Source organism: Thunnus thynnus, chromosome 6 (genome assembly GCF_963924715.1).
Source record: "Thunnus thynnus chromosome 6, fThuThy2.1, whole genome shotgun sequence".
Lineage (NCBI taxonomy): Eukaryota > Metazoa > Chordata > Actinopteri > Scombriformes > Scombridae > Thunnus > Thunnus thynnus.
Window position 1 is genome coordinate 20,830,374 of NC_089522.1, and position 22,962 is coordinate 20,853,335.

Genomic DNA, 22,962 nt, shown 5'->3' on the forward strand with positions numbered 1-22,962 from the left:
GCAGTTCTAAGATTTCTGCTGCTGGTTCAAACTGTTGGGTGCCAGAAAGTTTGAATGTCATGTTGCCTTAGTATATATGGGTCCGGACTTCCAAATATATCAAACTTCTGAATTTTCAGGTTTTTAAGTATTAGGCGCTGTTCACCTTCCATACAACAAAAGTGCAGGGTTATGCTACATTAACCTGTTCAGCTGATAACTATTAGTTTACAGTAAATACACAAAATCTACTAACATGTATGTGTTATATGTCATGACAGTTGCAGAAATAGAAATTATGTGGAAATGAAGTATTTAAAGCAATCTGTTGAACAAATTAACACTTACAGACAATAAAAGTAGCCTGCGAGCCTGCAAAAGTGAGTATGTGTGAGAGCTGTATCACCAGCAGTCAAGTCAAATCAGGTCAAGTTGAGTATACGGGTTCATAGTGCTGAATGACCTACGCAGCAAGCGCATACAGCTACAGTAAAGCCACAAGTTAAACTTTGTCACACTGTGTTCAAGTGATTTTGTAACACTGTTTAAGGTTGGAATGATTCCCATTTGATTGCTGGAAGTTAGTTTGTTACTAAAAGCTGAGCTATTTCTTGGCAGCAGTATGTACCAGTACCTGGTACATTGCAAACTTGAAAAAGTCTCAGTAGGAAAGATTTGTTTGAGTTCAGTTCAGAGGCCTATGGGGATGATTTACAGTTCAAAAAACTCTTTTTTTTATCTTTAACTGGCTCTTCATGGAGCCCCTCAGTTCAGCCTCCTGATGAGCCCACTTGGTTATACGTAAACATAGTAAACAAAAATAGCAGGATTTCACTTCTTTTTTCACGTTCTTTACTCAACATGTCAACTTCTCAAATACATCCATACATGTTTGAGCCCAAATCTGATCAAAAAAATGTGCGATGACAACGCAAACTAACCATGAAACAACCCAATCACAAGACTCCGCTGATGACATATTTGAATCTGCGACTTGTTTACGGTTGCCTTGCCAATGCTTTTGTTGGTGTCTTGCAAATTTGTTTAATATTAAACACATTACAAAAACATTGGAGCTCCTTGCACATTATTTTTTTCCCACCTGCATTCTGCGAAGACCCGCCCCTACTCTGCCTCTGATTGGCTCTGACTCTGATATGTTTACCCTAACCCTAACCATCTCATCTCATCTCCTCATGCCTAAACCTAACCAGCCTAACCAACGATGGCAAAGAGTACTAGCCAATTAGAGGCAGAGTAGGGTAGGTATTCACGGAATGCAGGTGGGAAAAAAACCAAGGTGCTCCTCACCCGCCATGTTCCTGAAAATAATGAGACGTCTTCCAGTGTGTACACGGACATCCCCCCCTTGTCCCATCTTCTTATTTGTCTTCTGTTGAGCGGTTGGCATCCATAAGTGTTGCATTGCCGCCAATTACCGGACTGTCCCTTGCCCCGTCTACTCTGGCATTACCATCACATGTGTGAAAAGGCGCAAGACGGAAATGTTCCTGAATATAAATGCGTGTATGAATAGTGAAAATCACAAGCTAGCAGTGCCTGAAATGCGATTTACCGGGAAAGAGGCTGTTTGTGGGCATGTGCAACCAATCTTACATCAGTTGGATGGGGAAGCAGAGTGTTCAGAGCAGGCTGAAACCTGGACTTTTGACTTTCAGGGAGCATTTTTACATACTTTAACCTCATGTTGTGGAACTCTGACCATGTTTAACAGACATTCAACATCATGACAGAAAATCAAATGTTATGTCCCCTTTAAGGTAAACTTTTAACCAGGAGGTAACTATGCCTTCACTAGTATTACCAGCCACCAACGAGGGGAGGTCCACAACAAAAAACTCAATATTCAGTATAGTCAATTCTGTTTGAGGACTTAAAGATTTATTTGTACGTATTCCCAAACCCCTCTACTTTCCGCAATGAATTATGTATGGAATAGAGTATGAAATAGGGCCACACTTTGTTTTTCAGAAAATCTCTTATGTCAAGTCCAAAATTTCAACAAAGCTGATGAGTGGATATTTATTGTGAGAATACGGATAAGTAGAGTCTGTGCTTGCTCAGTGATAATACGAGTTATCAACAAGTCTTAAATCCTTCTTAGATGGCTGAAGAGATTAATTTGACAGCTGAGACCACACAACTTACCCGTGAATTGGTTCATACACTTTTGGCACTCATTTTCACATCCTATGTTGACTTAAGACAGAGTAGGGCTGCGGCACCTTTAAGGGGGGCGAGAGGGACTCCAAAGTGGGTCAGAGTAAAAATATCTTCAACAATTATTCATGGGACCCCGCCTATCTCTACCATACCTCCACCCTGTGAAAAATCTGCATTGCACTGCAGTGTAGGGAGACAACATGGAGGGAGAGAGATAAGAAGTGAGGGGAGACATGGAGGAGAGGGGATTGGGGTAAAAAAGAGCAAAGACAGAGTAAAGACTGGGTACTTTGCTTACTTATTTTGGCTTATGATGAAACGTGGGTGCAATGTGCAATGCGCAAAGTACAATGTGTGCCAGGCAAACACTTCCTTTGATGCTTGATGCTACATTTTTCCAACATTTGCTCCGACATCGTCAGCAAACCTCCCACCAAACACCAACACTGTACCCACTAGTGCAACTGACTGCCAAGACTGGCTGTTTTAAACATTTACCACACCGATCAACAGCTATCTCATGTAACTGTGTTTGGATTGGGGGTGAAACGCTTTGCAAAGAGGACTTTGTGAAATCTCTCTGATTGGACAGGTACAGAGTATGCTGTGATTTGTGACAGTGGAGGGATTTTAGAGACTTTGGGTTGGTTGTCTAAGGTTGAGTGTGAATCTTGGGTTTGTGCCGTTCTTTTGTAGTTGCCTATATGGAAGCATCATGATTGGAGCAATGTATAAAATTAAGGGTTCTGATTGGTTGCGAGGACAACTAGATTCCAGTGCAGCAGAAGGGTGTCATGGCTGCCAGGTCCCTGTAGGTCTGCACTGTAAATCCACACATTAATCAGAGGCGACAGGGAGAGATCAAAGGAGCCTGTTCCATCTTTACTCAGAGCGGCACTTTGATGTGTGCGCATGCATGTGTGTGTGTGTGTGTGTATGTGTGTGAGAGAGAGAGAGAGAGAATCAGACTTAGACAGAGAGAGTGCAGCTGAAATTTAGGATATGAGAAACAGCCAGAAGAGAAAACTCTCATATGTGGAGCCTGCTGGGTCCCAATATACAACATATTAGAAATAATCAAGACCTGGTGTAACTTTGAATGTCAATACTAGTTAAAATGTGGGTACTGTTCCCACAAAATGCCCTCATTCCACTGCAACCACAGGACCACACTAACAGCCAAATGAAATAAGTGTAAGGGTGACACAGCAGGACACAGCACATATGAAGTATGGATGCTTGCGACTACGTGTCTACATGCATGCATGGGTTTACACACACGTTTGTGTACAGGCACACATGCATTGTTCCTGTCAAATATGACACCAGATTCAGAGCAATAGAAAAGACTTTTCTGCCCCGTGGTGGTGCTCAACTGTCACTGCAATGTAAGCCTGTACTCTCCGCACACACAGACACACACACACACACACAGTCACAGCCAAAATGTGGTATGCCACCATTGTATGGCAGCTGAGCCTGCAGTTGCCATGGCGACACAGAGCTGCAGCACAGGCTTTAAAAGCATCATGTATTATTAGTTGGTGTGTTGACACTTTTTTTTTTTTTTTTTGCGTTTCTTCTATTCTCTGTGAATCAGAAGCTTTTAGTGCTTGGTCCTGCTGGAAAAAGGTGTCGACTCTGTGCAGTGCTGTCAGTTGAACACTAGGGGAGGTGATCTTAATGGACTGAGAGGTAAAATTGTACCATCATTGCTCACACTGGATAGTTTTCATACTCAATAGTTTAATAGTTTAAATGTTAAATCATCCTGTGTTTTCTTTTAAACAGGCTCTCAGGCAGTGTAGACACTGAAGCTTTTCTTTTGCATCTCCTTCATGAATTGCTTTTTTATTAACATGAATATTATACACAAGACTGTGAACATAAATAAGTAAATCACCAAAAATTACATTCTAAATGTGTTTTATGGACTGATATGATTGTAGTCTATTGTCCATCATGCGTTCTAAGTATTTTATCAACTCATGGGCTTTTCTGCCATCTGCTGGCCAAAGTCTTGTACATGCACCTTTGAGTCTTAAAGGATAGGTTCACAATTTTTCAAGTCTGTTCTAAAACAATAGTCAGGTTCCTGTATGAACACTAACAAATGTTTTTCTTGCTGTAAACATTCCTCCTGTTAACACTGGCCATTAAGAGATCCCTTCATTATGCACTTTCAATGTATGGTAAGTAAACGGGGACAAAATCCACAGCCTTCCCACTGTGCAAAAATGTATTTAGAAGTTTATTTGAAGCGAATATGTAGCTTTAGTCATCCAAATTAGTCAAATCAAGTCAATATCTTCAGAGCCAAATTCTCTCTTACTGTTATCATCCTCCCACTGCAGCTGAACAGGAAAACACTGTCCGTTGGAACACAAAGAGGGACATTTTTTTACTAATAAGACTGTAACTGTGGAAGATATCCACTTTATTTGACTAACTCAGACTGCTGAAACCTCATATAATCTTCAGATAAACTTTTAAATGCATTTGCACAAAATGACTGGACACACTGTGGATTTAGGCCCCCATCACTTAGACTGAAAGCACATTTGGAGGGGCTTTTCTAATGGTCAGTATGAACAGGAGGAATGATTACAGTGAGGAAAACCTGTTTCAATGTTAATTTGTGCACCTGACTGTTGTTTTAAGACACATAAAGTTGTGAACCTGTCCTTTAACAAGTAAATCAACACATGCTCCAAGGAACTGCTGCTGCTGCTGTGCTTTTTATGAATGTAAACTTTGAAAGATGTTGTATTTTTGGCCATATTCACAGACATAACTGATGACATACCTTGTGTTTTTCATCAGCTGGAGATTTTAATCCACAGAGAGCAGTGCAACAGCATTTTGTGACTGAATGTTTCAAATCTCTCCTCAAAGGTCTGAATCACAAACATAAAAAATGTGATCAGAAAGGAAAGTCTATATAAATATGGAAGGTATATTAGAAAATTTTGTTTGATGTTGTGTATTGTAAGACAATACAATACACAACATAATAGAGCCAGTCTACATCTGTTAAGTCTAAAAATATTTATGCTGTGTTGTACTGTTTTTGTTGGGAATAATATGATATAATATAATTATTTTATGTTTATTTGATGTTTTTATTTATATGTTTTGTTTGTGTGCATTGTGTTTGTATCTTGTGTTACACTGCTACGCAATCAATTACTCTTTTGGAACAAATTGACTGACAAGTCAAAATATCTACCGTGGAAAGGCCTATGTGTTTTTTTTTGTTGTGTTTTCATTGTTACTAACAGACCAAAATAAATTTCAATTTCAAGAAAACACTTTTTTTTTGTCATGTTGTAGGTGTTTTATTTCTGGTACTAGTTTTGTTTGAGTGTGTTTTCACGTCATGGTAGTTGTTTTGATGAGTTGTTTCGATGAATTCACACCTTTGTTGTCTACTAACTTTTTTTCACTCTGTTTTTATTGATTCCTCCTGTGTGAATGCTTTCATATGTGCTTTTTCTTGAGTATTCGATCCAACAATGTTTATGTTCTTGCTTGGTGTTTTTCTGCTGTCTGCTTCACTTCTAGACTATTTTCAGCGATGATGAGCACACACGACCACAGAAAAATACTGTATTAAATGCACTGAAATGCATTAAAACCAATTAAATCAAGCATGACTGTTTGACCACCATTACTCTGTTAATCAGATTTAGAGCTCAACAGACTGTTCAGGTCAGGATGTCATATAATGAGCCAAAGGGATATGCAGACTGTATGTAGTGAATTACATTCATGAATATTATCACATTCATCACATTCAGTTTAGTGCAATTCAGGCAATTACAACGACAGCTAAACAATTAAGTCATTATAAGTTAAATGCTAATCAGTGGTGTGTTTCAGTTTTAATAGAAGTCTGACAACCATTTTATTTATGTTTTCATGGTAATTTCATCTACATTGAATGAAAGACACTTATTGAGACATTTATTAAAAGAATCCCAATAGACATAATTTAAGACATTTAAAAATACTCTGCTTTGAATAATAATATGTTTCTGATATGGATTTGACACAAAATAACTTAATAATAACAATAATTCTAAAAAGCACATCTAACACTTCACCCTTGATGAAAAGCCCAGAATCTATGAATATGCAAATATTGTTAATTTCAAATGTTTACACTGCTGGACACAGGATGTCTCCTTTAAGTCCATTTTCAGTGTATGGATGCTGAAAGATTCAGGGTTCCACATCATACCTGTGTAAGTTGCATACTGGACCATGATTGGCTCCAAACTAGTTGTGATGTCACAAATCATGCTTGCAGACACACGTCTTAAACTGAGATTTGAGGTACAGAGAAACTTTTCCCCTTTAGCTGATTAATGTACATAATTTTCAAGTCAAACTCTGTTTCTGCACAGCGAAGGTCAAACCTCTAAATAACAATAAGAAAAAACATTTATTTTTGAGTTGAGGGGGGCTTTAACACTACATACTCAACACTACAGACGGCCTAAAACATGACCTTCAAGTGGAATCAAAATCTCTGACGTTCTCAACAAAATGTATCTCACCTAAAGTAGCATTTTCTGGATTCTAACTTTTTTTCTTTAGCTTCTTTCTCCACAAGGTGGCACCATCACCTAAACAAAAGTTCCCCAAGAATATTGAATACAAATGTGAGGAGATGTGAGCTTGCAAGAAGCCATAAAACGGAGCTGTAGATTATAATTGTGTATGATACAGTGTAATGTGCCATACTGGACACAGAGTGGCAGCCTCACCTTCACTTTAAGTTTCATACTTGGTGCCAGTCAGTCAGACACCTGTTTCTTAGTCTCAGGGGACATTTTACATAGAAAGAAGACTTGTTAAGATGTTTGTGATAGTGTTAGTGTTTACTGATTCTCTACCCTCTGGTATTGATACAGCCTAGGGGTTTATTCAGCAGTGAGTTCACAGTGACATTGTTTTAATTTATAAGACTTTTTATATCCCATGGCATCACTATATTTTGTTGCAGCGTCCCAATAAGTACTTGGAGTTTTTTTGGTGCAAAAACCTATATGTAGGCCTTTAATATTGTCATAAAATTACTGGAGGGGGTAGGACTAAATTGAATACACAGACAAAACTGAATTAAGCTATTTGTCTTTCACTAATCACTGACTGGCCAGTATAAAGTGCTACATTACCTGCATTGGTGATGGAGTGTAATCTGTCCCTGAGCATTTGGTGCTAATGCTGACTCTGCTAGCGTGCAAGGTGAATGGCGGTCAGGAGCGCTTCCTTTATAAGCTTTCTGTCCACAGAAAGCAGCACAACTGAAACTATAGTCTTATAACAACCAGGGTGTCATCATGTCTTGTCTGTCACTGTTGTTAAAATGCACAAATCCAGAACAAAAAGTCCGGATAAGAAAGAGCAGAACCGGGAGATCACATGTTCAAAAACCTCACAACAGTCCTTATGTCCTGTCAGTGCCCTCCTGCACCCCACGTGTCTCTGATCTAGACTGGTGAGTACTTTTTTATCCACCTATCTGTCTGTTATTGCTAAATTAAGGTTTGCATTGTGCTCATGTTTGTTTGTGGATTGGATTTTAAAGCTATAGCAGAATACCCACAATGATGTAATAAATAAAAATATTTTAGTTTATTCAAGTTTATTATAATGTATCACAAGACCTCCATGTTTAGTCAAACAAGTATAATATGGTAGATAATGCAGTACAGACACAGCTTGGCTGCGTGTCAGTTTGCGTTGTTATTATCACGTTATGATTGAAATTGGGAGCAGACCTGCGCTCTTCCCGAGTTAATTAAAACGCCCCCCTGATTGGACGGGCAGATAATCCCGGCGGGCCTCGTGCTCCTACTAACTTGCGAGCAGGGCAGAGCGCGAGTCACAATCTGCCCAAGGCAAGGGAGGGCAAGGAGACGCGCGAGAGGAAACCGACTGTACCAGGGGGGACACGAGCGCTCCGGTCTCACCGAGCACAATTAGAGAAGTGTTGTTGAACGTGGGCTATGCGCGCAACAAGGGGGGAGCGCAGTGTACAGAGGAGGTGAATGCATGTAGAGGCTCAGCTTCAGATTCACAGCCTCCTTCTTGAAGAGTCACAGCACTGACAGAGGAAAGGAGTGAGGGAAGAGAGGGAACTCCTAGAAAACAGCAACTCTTGGAGAGAACTAGTGAGTACAGCCTGCAGTCTTCAAAACAAAAAGATAGGATAGAGGGAAAAAAAACGGAAGAGTAGACTTTTCCTGGTCAGAATCTGCTCTGGAAGAGAAAACATGAATGTCAGCGAAGAGAATCTGCTCAAGTCCATCAGCAACGACGCGCTCCTCGACCTGACGCAGCGCTACGGACAGTCAGCCTTCGGGTTTGGCGCTGGCCATGGTGCTGGAAGTCCCGGCCGGTTCCAGCTCACACCGGCCACCGACTTCCTCTCCGGGCAGACCGCGAAGTCCAACGAGAGTGGCGGGGAGCACACGAGCGACGACGAGGATGGCTTCGACTCGCTGGACTCCCGGAAGAGGGGCTCGTCGTTTGGGGACGACAAGCCCGGGGGGCCCCTCGCTAAGAAGTCCAAGGAGCAGCGGTCCCTGCGGCTCAGCATCAACGCCCGGGAGAGGAGGAGGATGCACGACCTGAACGACGCACTGGACGGCCTGCGCGCCGTTATCCCCTACGCCCACAGCCCCTCGGTGAGAAAACTCTCCAAAATAGCCACTCTCCTCCTGGCCAAGAACTATATCCTCATGCAGGCTCAGGCTCTGGAGGAGATGAGGCGGTTGGTGGCGTATCTGAACCAGGGACAGACCATAACTTCACCAATCCCCACCGCTCTGGCGCCCTTTGGACAGGCTGCCGTCTACCCGTTCTCGGGCTCTGCACTCGCCACCTGTGCTGAAAAGTGCACTACTTATTCCGGGACACCGTCGAGTCTCTTCAAACACTGTAACGACAAGCCTTGATTTGGTTTAATTCTCTTTCCTGAACTTTTACCTATACTGCACCCACGTCGGTCTCCCTCCCACTTTAGTTATTTTTAAATCATTCTGTGGAGAAAAAAACAGTTTTAGTCTAATGCATAATCTTAAAATATGGTTAAGTAATAATACTGCAATGTTTCATCCAGATTGAACTGACGCTACATAGGAAATAAACTGTTTAGGCCTTCTTATAGGATGAAGTCACACCTGTCACTTTCTCGTTTAACAGAGACTACAGGCCATGTCCAAATTATGAGTTTTGGTAAATTTCTAGAAACGTTTTGTTATAAACTCTCATTTGTAATCTATGCAACATTCAACAACGACAACACGCATAAGTAAATGCCAAGAAATGCGACCCAATCTCGACTTTTAGATTTAACACAACAATTATGAAAGGACTTCCCTTTTTCTGTACTGATGCTATGTGGGGGAAAAAAAATCAAATGATGTGATGTTGGCTGATATATTTTCTGAAACGATGTATTGACGAGTTTGTTTTTTGTTTTTTTTTAAGTTATTGCACATCTCACATGATTGTATTGTACAACTGTGGAAAATTACTTAACTCCAAACCCGGCTATACTCATGGTTATATAACTACAGCCTATACACTGAAGAAGCGTTTTGGTTGTGTTGCAACATGGATTTCATATATTGTTTATATGTCTTTATAATTAAAACACATATCTATGCTTGGACTCGGTTTGCTTCCTTTCAATGGCCATTTATCAGCTTTACATTTTTACACTAAGCACACATTTAAAAACAAATAAGTCACTTCTGAAAATAGCATCTATAATTGCATATATAGGCCTATATAAGGTTCATTATCTAAAATTATTATTTCAAACATATTTCTTTTTGCTTGTCATGTTGTGGACATTATATGTGACTGAAAACAAATCTACTTTTAACACAAAACTTAAAAGATGTGATTTTTAAAATAAATATGAAGATGATAAGTGAAATAGAACATAGCCCTTCATGGACAAATCCTAACAAATCTGTGAATCACACAAATCTCACGCTGCTAAAATGATTTCCAGCTTTCATCCTGTGAGTGGCCCTCCCAAAAATGAGTTGGCAACTTTCTTTTCTTGCATGAGAAGCCTCTGACATGAAGAGATAGGTCTAAATGAGCTCAGTGGGGCTGGTGGGGCCCGTTTGGCACGCAGTGGGGTCGGTGGTGCTGAGGGGAAGGGTGCAAGAGCCGCCCGGGGCACCCAGGACCTGTCTCTGGGTATTTGGGTGATTGCAGGCTTCCATGGCGGGCTCTTATACCCTGGACAGCTATTAACACGATTTCAACTCCTGTCTCCCTGCTTGACTTAATTCAGTGAACGTTACAGGGCCAGTTTTCTTTTGCAGGTTGATGGAGTGGATGAATTTAGAGAAGCATCAGAAAATTAATGGTGTTGTGATATTTATATCGCTGAAAACAAGTGTGTGTTTCCTTTGTCTCTGATTGTCTTTATCTGTCTGACAGCAGTCACCTTTACCTGGAAACTAACACTTTCTTGGTCAGAATTTGACTTGGCTGCAACATTGAAGTTGCTGCTCTTATGTGGCTCTTTTTTCAGATAATCATTATATTGTTTAGATATTTTGTGTGTAAATAAAAACACCTATAACTTTATGACAATAATAGATGTTTAGTGTATTTGTAGCTTGAATATTAACACCGGAGATGTGACAATTATTTTCCAGTATAATCCATATAGTAGTATTGAATTATTATCACATTGTTTTTTCTAACAGGCTAGTAAATAATCTTTTTTCACAACTGACAGTCCACAAAGTTGAATGATTTTGTGATTAACATGCAGCCATCTGCCGTATTCATTTTGAAACTTTCCTGAACCAAAAAAAACTGTTACTTTTACTCCTCTTATATCTACACATCAACTAAATTCATTTGACGTCTGTGTTTGTTCTACACAAACTAAGCCATAGTTTAACATACATTCGACCAGACATTTAAATCAGGCCAGTCTATTTATGCTAGTCAGAGAGTGACTAAGTGAGCCACCCCAGTCTCTCTCTTACAATTTAGCTGCATGTCACAACAACAGGCCACCCATGGCATCTTAAATTGGCCCTCTGATGACACATGTCTTGTCTGAGGCCCCACGAGACAGTCAGGGCAGCGGGGATGAAATGTGACAAATGCTGCCGATGATGTGAGGACCCGGCTCCATGCGTTCCATCAGTCTCCGTACAGCCTAATTGCCATAAATGAGATGGTTGCCTTTTTGCACGGACGGCTGGGTGGTCACTTCCCCCACTTATAGGCCTCTAACGTCGAGCTGCTGAAATATATGTTTTATTGTTTCCCCTTATTATCTTAATGGCTATCAGTGTGCATGGTGGCAGTGTGTCACTTGGCATGTAGGCTGACAGATTTGTGTTTTTGCTGGTCACATGGTAGTATTTTCTGGCCCTTTAGCCTACCAGTAATTGATGGAGTGTACATAGAAGCACCAATTATCTTAATCTTTCCCTGTAATGAGGATAATTTTGTAGTTTCTGCATGTGTAAGCTACATTTTCCTTGTATATTTTGTCTTTTCCTAGACGAAGGCCTGCAGAAAACAATATTGATAAAGACGTGGTAAGGCAGTGAGACAACACTTTTTATTATTGTGTATTTATGTTACTGTGTGTGTTGAGTGCTTATTCAATTTCATGGTAGAGAGCAGTACATGAGAAATTATATTATTATTTTAATTGTTTTAATTTGAATCTTAATGGATACACAATTTATGTCACTGGTAGCATTTTTATTCTTGTACAACTTTATGTTTTTATAAGTGAAACTGATCAGAAACTCAATTCATTGTGTTTATACCAAGCAAAAATACAGCATACAGTAAAATAAGGGCTAAAACACACATATAAGAGGATGATTTTTTAGCAAAACAATTAGACTTATACAAACACATTTGTTTTTTGGATGCCACACAGCAAACAGATCAATGCTTGAATATGCCCTGGGCATGCCTCTGCAGAAAGTCAGCCACGTGTGTCAAGATAATAAACAAAGCACACACTAACTGAGCCTTTCAGGAAAAACTCGAAAGGACTGTAATTATTTGAAAATTCTTGAAAATGATGATTAAAAACTAAAACCAGGGTACGATTTTCAGAGGAAGGCAATTATGCCCACTTAAAATATCCAACAAAAATATCCCAGTGGCTTCTAATTGATGTGTTTTAGCAGAATATAAAAATAAATACACATTTTGACCTGCATCATCACTATCCACTCCACACCAAAAAAACAATTTTCAAACCAAGTGGTGTACAGTATTTAAAATGAACACATGGTAATTTCCACTTAGATTTTAAACTCATTTTATAATCACATTGTTGCTGTCATTTGTTCCATTAAAGGTTTTACAGATTACTAAATGATCCATGTTCTGCAAACACTTTCAAGATAATATTAATTTAGAGCTTGAATACTTGCAAAATAGGATAGGATAAAATAAATCAGCTGTGGTGACATTGCAAGGAACCATTACAGATTGAGAATTTACCACCTAGTCTTACTTATTTCCTATTGTTGACAATGTCTTTATGCAGACAAACACACAGCACTACAGTCAGCGCACCAACACTCTCACGACAGCCCAGTGTGGTGCAGGAGTACGGACAGACTGTGTGATGTCTGTAAACATTTGTGTTTGCTCTCAGCGGGATAGAAAGGGAGTGATTTCATTAGCATGGCTCGGAGCTTTGAGGTATGTTTGTGTGCTTTTCTCCAACCCGATGGTATAGTACTGAAACCATATGCCCTTAAGTGCGTACCTCTGCCTAATGCTTCTGACAGCGCTGTTTTCTCTAATTAAGTTCTCTCCATGTGCAAGCTCATGTGTCTGATGCACATTGTAGCACTCTGTCTCACACACACAGCCCTATGCACACATACTGTACTTACAACAGGGGCCTTGAAGGAAAATGAACATGCTTCAGCTCTGATTATGCTTACTGTGAAGGACCGAGGGGGTTTATAAAACATTAGATTGTAGTGTAGTGGGGTTTTTTTAAATAAAATTTGCTCATAGAAGCATAGTTGTGGCTTTAGATGCCAAGTGACACAGAAGACTTGGTTGTTTTTGGGCAGGTTCGTGAGGGGGGAAGGGTCGATGAGGTGAGATAAACAATAGAGCTAGACACGTGTGTGTGTGTGTGTGTTTGTGTGTGTGGAGGTTCATAAGTGTGTGTGGGGTGGTGGAAAGAGAGTGTAGGACACGAAGGAAGAGGTGCTGGTGCCTTAGTGTTTTTGTGCCGGCAGGGTGCTGTAAGGACGCCCTCCATCCTCCACCCATCACCCATGGACCCCCCAACTTCTCTGCTCTTCTATGACATCACACTCCATCGTCCCTCCCAGCCCCGCCTTGTCGGAAGCGATGAGCTGGTGAGTCAGTTGGTTCCGAGGAGCCATGTGATTCGGGGCGACGTTGCTGCGAGTGCAGCGGGATGGGCCAGGGCCTTCCATTCGTTAATCAGATGTCTAAGGGGGGTGGAGAGGGGATGTCTGTTTGTATGTGTCTGTGTGTTTGTGCGTTGTATGTGTGCCTGTGTTTTGTGCTCATATGGCCGCAAACCCTCGAAACATGGCAGGCAGGCAAAGCGTTTTGCCTATCGCCACAAGGCACCTGACACCACGCATGGTAGACCCAGACAGTGTAGCAGGGGCCAAATTGGGCCTGGTGGGAGGGAGCGGAGGTGGAGGAGGGATACGCAGCACTAGATGACAACAGTCTAAGCCGTTGTTGAATATGATGTCCTGCTCAGCACTGCGGTGGCTTCTCTCTCGTAGGTTCTCTTTTGTGAGCAAATAAGGCTTGCGTGGACATAGATCTCATGACGTCTCTGTTCTCAAGTGCACAGTTTTGTTGCAAGACTTCTCCACCACTTTGTTAAAGCCTCTAGTTCCTCCTCTTTTCTTCCTCATGTTACTCCTCCCTCAACAGTCCCTCCCCCCATTTTTCTATCACTGTGCTCATCACTCCTTCTCTTTCAGCTTGTTGTCTTGACAGAGGATATGAGCTGACAAACGGGGGCATCCGTTACTGTAGCAATGCCTAATCTCTGTAATGGCCCCACAGATACAGGACTGGTGGTGAGCAAACAGTCACACACACACACACACACACACACACACACACACACACACACACACACACACACACACACACACACACACACACATACATGCAAACACACCTCAACTTGCCGGACAAACCTACATGCAAAGCCCTGAGGTCAACTATCATCTCTGTGCACACTATAACCTCCTTCACTCACATAGACGACTCTGTATCTTTTTCTCCCTCATTGTCTCTCTCTCTCTCTCTCACACACACACACACACACACACACACACACACACACATGGCCCAGCACCCCTCTCCCTGTTCAGTACCAGCTGAGGAGCACCGTGATTTTGTGGGGAGCAGGGGGAGCTCGTTATCCTCATTAATTAATGACAAAAGCGATGTAATTGGCCATCCATAATCCTCCATGCGGAGACGGTGTGACAGGCAGGGCCGGGACCATTCTGTACAGCGAGAGCAACTCATAAACACACACACACACACACACACACACACATAGAAAATGAAGACACATTTCATCCTGTGTGTGTTTGTGTATGTTTGTGTGTGTGTGTGTGTGTGTTTGTAGCTAATGATGCACTTGAATAGCAAGACTGGCTTGTAATTACAAAGTGATACTAGAGGTTGTAACAGAAGGGAAGTGTAACACTGTATATTTCAGTCTGCATCTACACAAATGAAGAACAATTGAAAGTGTGTCACTTGACTTTATAATTCTCATCCTGTTGTGGCATTTGAGGCTCCACTGGGCCCAGGCTGGAGCGCCGGGCTGCAACATGCTGTACCCCCTCTCTGAATGAAAAGACAAGATTAATGGCACTTCCTGTCGCCGACTATCTTGCGCTAGCCTAATTAAAACCATTGGAACATGCGCGTGGCCAAGGATCAGTGGCTTTTAATGAGGAGCTTGTAGGCTGATTTGGGCCTCATTTTCTGCTTAATAAGGCCGGTTTAAAAAGTAATTTTGGAGGGATGTGACTCCTTTAAACCTGCTCATTATCAATGATAGCGCTTCACTTAAGTACTTCAGGAAATGCTGTGTTTAATTAATATTGTGCCGTGCACGTGGATTAGCTGACAGGCTGGAATGGTGGAGTGCGAGCAAGTGAGTAAGGGAGCTAAAATTGATGAAGAACTTTCAAGGGCACTGATTTCATTAAGCAGCTTCATTACAGCCCAAATAACTCTTCATGTCATTTCAATGCTTCAGTCGCTCTCACCACACACACACACACACACACTCACACATACACACAAAATAATCCTGTGCTGAATGGAGAAGGTGCACCAAGGATTTTTCCATTTTAGGTGAAAATTAGACAATGACACTTTTGCTGCAGGCAATCTTGATGGCACCTTTTCTCTACCTGACATTGTTTTGCATTCTCTTTGCAACCCCTTTGTTTTTCTATTTCATGTATTGTGTTTGCTATTTTTTATTCCCCTCTCATTTCACAGCTTTTTCTTTCATAAACAGAGCTTTTAAGGTCAAGCAGTTTAAGGGCTTCAGATCGTTGCAGCAACTTTCACTGTTAACCCTCCCACAACACTGAGGTTACAAAGGCTCTTACGGCCTCTTCATCCCATTGTGATAATCTTCTTAGCCCCCTGACTCCACTGTTCAATATGTAGAGAGCAGAAAAGAGCTGGACTTGAGGGGCTTTGAGTGTCCTGCGGCTCAGTCTCCGGGATTTTCCTCTCTCTAGGACCAATTACCACACACACAAACAGTCTGAGCACTTTGCTCTATGACATGAGGCTCCTTTGTTGCACAGGTTTAGTGTACATGAGTCCATCAAGTTCTCAGCCACCCTGAAGGTGATTATTTCCCATCCATTGACTTCCCCTGTCTGTTTTGGTTATAATAAAGTGCTCGGATAATAGCTCAAAGATGAACTTAATATGTGAGTTGAAGGCAAACAAGGCCAGAATGAGGATTTATCATCTACTGAGGAGAAATTTTACTTGTCTGTCAACAAGAAAACAAAAAACATAACAATTGCTCATGAATAAGATATAAATGATATAAAGAAACAAGATAATTGTGTTTTGTTGACATTGGTCTCCCTTATTGTGCTGCTTTATGTGTAAAAATGACAATAATAATCATCACAGAATTAACCATTTCTTTTTACTTTGTATATATATGTTTTTGTTTTCCTCTGACTTTATTAAAACCCCACATAGAGAAAACTACTGAAGTGGTTATGCTTCCCTTTGCCACAAACTGAGCTTGCACATCTGATGAAGGTGATAAAATACAGAAATGAGGATAGAGCTTTATGATTACACCAAATAAGGAAATATTTCAGGTTTTATAAATTATATGAGCTTTGCATGAAGAAATATACAGTACAGTACAGTAGTCAAAAGATTGGACACATCTTCCCATTCCCTAATTCCCTAACCCTAACTTTTGACTAGTACTGTACATTCCTTTTGTTGGCCAGAAAGTCATTCACAGACTGAAATGTACAGTGTGTTATCCTACATAGTGACGTTAATTGCGTATGTGTGGAGTCAATTATGCCCCAGAGTTACCCATTAACTGATATAAAACTCCAATAACAGAAATCCAAATGCACTAATTTGAGATTTGGGAACAGAACAGAAACAGAAGTAATGCATAATTCTTTTCAGCATATTTCTGAAACATGTCTTCAGTTCAAAATCAAACTTTATGAGCAATTCTAATAAAAATGGGAAAATTCATTAAGTATCAAGGTGATAAAACAATGTTATGTATGTTTTTGGAGCTATGAAAGAGGACACAGTGTCTCCAGGCTTGGAAAATGCTTATTTTAGGGCTTCACGGTGGCTTCAGGCCACTTTGTTTTGTCATCATCTCATGTGGGTAAAAATCCCATCTATAAGTACATTTTTCCTCAAACTATTCCATTACGCTCATCAATCACCTCTTTTTCCTCATTAACCCCTTTCCTGTACAACTTGTAAACAGCTTTTGTTTCCTGAGCTGTGGGACAAAAGAAAAGAAACAAGTGTAGCTTCCAGTTGGTTGATAATTCACTGTGGAATCAGAGGACGGAAAATAAGACAGGAGGAGAGGGTGAAATACAGAGAAAAAAGAGGCGTTACATTTCGGGGAAGAGATAAATTGGGATAGAGACATGCTCACTCTAATCTCTACAATTGGGACCTGCTTACATTATTTTCGGCATGTCTTGTTGATAGTATTCACACTGTACAACATCCTATCAGGTAATATCACAGCCTTTGAAGGATTAGTGGGAATAAGAGGGGTTTTATTCTGTTTTGTGGAAGGGATAATTCCTCTGAAATATTCTAACATTTTCGTACTAATATAGAAATGGATTTCAGCTTTTTCTTTATCCTGAGGTTTCTTCAGGACACCGTGGTAGAAGAGTGGACAATTTTAGTGATTGAAAGAGAGAGACAGAAAAAAACAGACACTGAGAGATGGAGTTTCAGTGAAAACATTATGCAACGAAGCCACCACTCTTTTTCTCTCTCAGGAAGCAAGAGCGACTTTCAAGGCTTTTAATTTTTGTCACCCTCTGTCTTCATTATGGGCTACATGAAGGAGTTAGCTTTAGGCTGCTAATGCTAATACCACAGTGGTTAGTACAGGAGCTCTAGATAAGCCACAGCACCACTACCTTGTTATTCCTTTTTCATAGAATGCAAATAAGAGGATAATAACGTTGGATATGATCCCTGGAGACAGTTATTGTTCTCCAATTGTTTTGGTCACAAGTCAAACAACAGAAAAACACCTCTTGTTTATTTGCGAGGTGTCCCCTGCTGTTTTTGTTTTGCTATTGCGAAATATCTGTAAAGGGATTAAATCATATGTGAGACATACCACAATGCAATGAAAAAAAAGACAATATTGTTCTCAATTAATGAATTCAATTACCTTATCTAACTGCCAGGCTAGTGTATATAAATCAGTCATTATCAATGCTCTGCTAATGTCCCCCAGGTCTGCTGTCTCAAGGTTGATCTGCACAGAGGATGGACAAGAGACAGCTGCCCATCAGTCTCCTGCTCCGGCCATTAGAGCACAGCCTGTGTTTGTGTCTACGTGTTTGTCATTTACAGGTTTAATTAGACATTGCTGTTAATGGGGGAGATGACTTTGGAGCCTTGGATGAATGACACTCTGTCATCTCTGGCAGCGGGGCTACAATATGTTTCGCTAAGAGTTGTGGAGGGGAGGGAAAGAGAGGAAAATACAACACAGGAGTGGAGATGAAGCAGGAGGGAAAGAGTGAAGGGTGAAGGGAGGGTCATATTGATATTATTTATGAATGGATGGTTATGTGTGTGTGTGTGAGTATGTGTGTGTGTGTGTTTGGTAATGGAGCCCCATACTGTATCTCTGTTGGTCCAGGTCACCTGCAGTTCCCTCTGTTGTGTTAAGGATTATCCCAGGAAGTGAATTGGAGCAACAGTAATGTGAAGCGGGCCTCTTACTGTAAGCCCGCTCAGGAGACTGTAACACACACATACACACACACACACACACACGCTTTTCTGGAAAGGGACAGTCCCCACATACACACACACACAAATAGATATACACACAGACATGCATAATTCATCAAAGGACCATAATAGTGATTTTGCATGTTACATGGTTTTGCATGTTTTGTGCTGTAAACTACAAATCACACATACACTGCAATACTGCTCATGTAATTCAAACACGACAAATGCTGTTAGTAGCCTGATAGTTTAAAAAAAATTTCAGCACAGCATGAAAATCAACTGGCATTCATTTACATTCATATACTTGTTTCAGTTATTACTGTATCTGTTCTTCTGAGTCTTGTGTATAGAGAGACAATGAATTCCATCTTGAACCTCTATTTGCATCACATATTAACATGATGTGCTTTTGATTTATATTTTCTGGCAAAGTTATGTTTTTGTCTGGTTAGTAGCTAAAAATAAAGGTGACAAAATGTGGTGGATTGTCTCAATCAATCTCAAGTTTTAAGTGTCTGCAAGTTGATTTTCACACTGTTAAATATTCTGTAAAATTCATGGAAATAAGTATCTACCTGAAACAACTCAAATCTAAAAATGCTGTATAGTATACATGATTTGTATTTCATGTTTTACAACAGGTATGGTCATTTATTGCCAGATATGTTGTTTTTTGTGACAGGCAGAATCTAAAATGTAGCAGCACATTTGTGGTGCTGTTTTGAGTTTCAAATGTCATCATACAGGTGCTTCTGTGTTGTCGTGCACAATCATAACATGTTTTCCTCAAAACTCTGCTCACAAACAAATTAATTTATTACTTTCTGAGAATGAAAATGCTAAATATGACTAATCCAATCCCATCGATCGTAATCTTTCCTCTATTAATATTGCAAACAATAAAAACAGTGTTTTGTGATCCAAGCCAGGGAATTACATAGGACACATTTATATTATCTCCCTTTGTGCGCACACACACACACACACACACACACACACACACGCACACACACACACACACACACACACACACACAGATACACAGACACACACACACAGACTTCTGATCTTCCTTATAAGGTGAACATGGGATTTCTGGTAATGTCCCGGCTCCATTTTCATTTTAATCACGGCAATGGGATCAGACAAGCTGGTGCGGCAGGCTTGGCCTGGCTTGGTTGATTGTTCTGATTGAGTTTTCTTTGTTTGGCAGATATGTAATACAGTCTGCTTAAGAGGATTGGATAAGGGGAAGGAGGTTATTGTGTGATTTAATCATGTTCGCTGAGGTGAACCTGCACTTGTCCACTTCCTGACAGCCAAATAGAGGGCTTAATATTGAAGCACAGAGAGGGACAAGTTTGTTGGTGCTAAAACCATTCTGCTGGTACTGCTGGCTGCAAAGTATGAAAGGCCATAGTGTACGATGGAACATATTTGTGACATTTTTCTTATTGTTCTTGAGGAATGAGAAATGTAATATATATTTTTTAGGATAGTGCACTTGAATGTGTCTAATTGGAGTTGGGATCTAAGAAGATTATGTGACAGGAACACACAAAAGGTTTGAAGGTTTTGCGAACACAGATGCACAGGTTGAAGAGAAAGTGTAGGGATTTGGAGGGTTGGATGTCTGGGTGGGTGGTGTTGGCAGGGAGGGACCCTAAACATTTTAATGTGAGACTGGATTAGTTAGAGGAACATCCCTAGACAGATAATACACAGATTATGGATAAGCAAATGTCATGAGGATGAACAATGCACAAAAGATAAAATCAATGCAAACAGTTACTGACAAATCACAAGGACAAGAAGGTTTTTTAAGGTATTTTTTTGCTTCAGTCGTTCATCATACTGTACCTACCACCATTTTAAAAGCGTGAAAAGTGTAAAAGCAGAGCTCTAAATATGTCCATAAGGGGTTTCTGATATCTGACTGGTCTTGCCGTCTGCCACTGGGGGGATTAACCAGGCTGAGGTGATGAGGTGAGCCCCCTTTTCCCCTGATGTTCACTCTCCCTCTTGCATTTTCACTCTCTGCTCCTCATTAATATCAGTAACAATAATCATATGTCCCCCCCCCCCCCCCCCTAAAAATAATCATCACTCACCTACTGTAACTTCAGTATTACAGCAACTGATGAATTGAGCAAACTTGTAATGTAAGGCAGTGTGTATGTGCTATGTGTGTGTGTGAAAGAGAGAGAGAGAGAGAGACAGAGAGGGAGGGAGAGAGTTAGCTTTGCTCAGTTTGTGGGCTTTCCTCCATCAGCAGCAGTATTATTTACAGGAGTCCCAGTGGGGGGCCTGCTCTTCAGCTGGCTTCTGCGTGGTATTTTGACATGACAGCTTAATCTAGATTGAGAGAAACAACACACCAACATGCAAATTCCTACTTCATCTTACTAGAAATATCATGCATATTTATTTTAAATCTTGACACGAACAGTTACATGATTTCAAGAGAGTTTTTACGGCGGGTTTGGATTTCCTGGATGTAAGCATTACAATATTAATATACATTTTTTAACAGTGTACCCTTAATTACTTAATCCTCTTATGTCCCCTCCAACGCTCTGAAAAACAGGGTCATCTTGTGTGTGTGTGTGTGTGTATTTACTGTGTGTGCTTGCATGTACAGTACTGAATATCATGTACAAATCTACTGCATGTGCGTGTGTGTGTCTAACAGAGATTTCTTCTGATGCAGACACGATACTCCTCCCAAACACACCGCAGCTCCATGACCTCACCAAACATTAGCCTTCAGTCCCTCCCTCCACCTCCTTCAACCTCGGCGAAATCCAGGCCCATCAGATCATAATAATATCAAGATGACATATATTATCAGCAGCCACAACTAGAGGGGCATCTTTATACTTTGATATTTATAGTATTCACTAATGTCTCACTATGAAATATATTATTTTGCAAAATTGTCAACATAGTAGATGATTTGTGTTCCCTTCATTGACACCTAAACAACCTCACATCTTTGTTGAGTTGTTTCTAGGCAAAATTGATCATTACCACAGTGTGAAGTTGCTGCATATCTGCTAAAAAATGACTCAAAAAATATCTCAAACCTCTCCTATCCTGTGGCATTTTGGGCCTAACGACTGCATAGAGACTTCATGGCTGACTTGCTGGCTGGTTGAGTGTGACTGGTTGGCTTAGCGTCAGCTGTTGGCCCAGCCAGGCTCAACTCAGATTGCTCCAGATTAGGAGATGGGGCACTCTGAGAGCAACTATGATCCATATTAAAGCTGCATAAAATGAAAATTGCAAAGATTTAGAGGCGGATCATAGGCCGCAGAGAATTTAATCACAACCTGGCAGTGTGTGTTTATGTGTGTGTGTGTGCGTGTGTGTGTGTGTGTGTATGCAACTCTGCATAATACAGAGTGCATAGTGACATGAGGATTATTGATGTAGGCTGTATTTACTTATCAACCCAGTGTTCTGAGATGTATCACAAATGTTTTATCTGTGCTGCAGTTCCTCCCTGTAAATGTTACCCAAGAGCGTGATGATATATAAAAAGTGAGGGTTTCTGTGTTTTAAACTTTGGAGACAAATGTGATGTGCTCACAGACACACACACACACACACACACACAGAAAAAAACAAAACAAACCTAACAGACATGCATTTGTTCTGTGTTGGTGTGTGAGTGGGCGCAAGAGAGTGTGTGAACACAGCCGGGATGATACTGTTCCGGTGTCCTCAACACTTGTAATCCCCCTAAAGCTTTAAATACTGTTACTGTGTATTCAAATGGTCATCTAGTAATAGATAGCAGTGCAGAGGTCCTAAATTCTTAGTCATAACATTTAAACTACTAACTACAATGTCTTTAAATTTTTGCCTGCCTATCCAGTCAAAACTATTAACTGGATCTTACATAACTCAACACTAATTTTTTATTATTTCACACTGAACTCCAGACAATTATGCAGAGTGTGAAACTCGACTTAAGGCTTTGGCATATATGATGAACATTTCGAGCTACAAAAACTAAAAATGTGAACAAAATGTGAACGAAAGCTCTGTCATATTCACAGTTTATTCTCATTATATGTTACTTCATACTTCTACCTCACTACATATCGAATTAAAATCCATAATTTTTCTGCACTATATTCATTTGACAGCTATTTTATTTGTTGTTATAATTGGCTCTACTGCAACCGCTACAGGTTTAAAATGCTCCTT

At 40.5% G+C, this 22,962-nt stretch overlaps 1 protein-coding gene across 1 annotated transcript; it reads left to right on the forward strand.

Moving 5' to 3' along the window:
* Positions 1 to 8,024: 8,024 nt before the first annotated feature.
* bhlhe23 (basic helix-loop-helix family, member e23) lies at positions 8,025 to 9,850 on the forward strand. The gene has a single exon (XM_067593690.1). It carries the CDS (start codon positions 8,448 to 8,450, stop codon positions 9,129 to 9,131), a length of 684 nt encoding a protein of 227 aa, XP_067449791.1. The 5' UTR covers positions 8,025 to 8,447; the 3' UTR covers positions 9,132 to 9,850.
* The last annotated feature ends 13,112 nt before the right edge of the window (positions 9,851 to 22,962 follow it).

Bases quoted from the DNA above. Each gene is read 5' to 3' on its own strand.
- bhlhe23 (XM_067593690.1), top strand. From the start codon at position 8,448: ATGAATGTCAGCGAAGAGAATCTGCTCAAGTCCATCAGCAACGACGCG.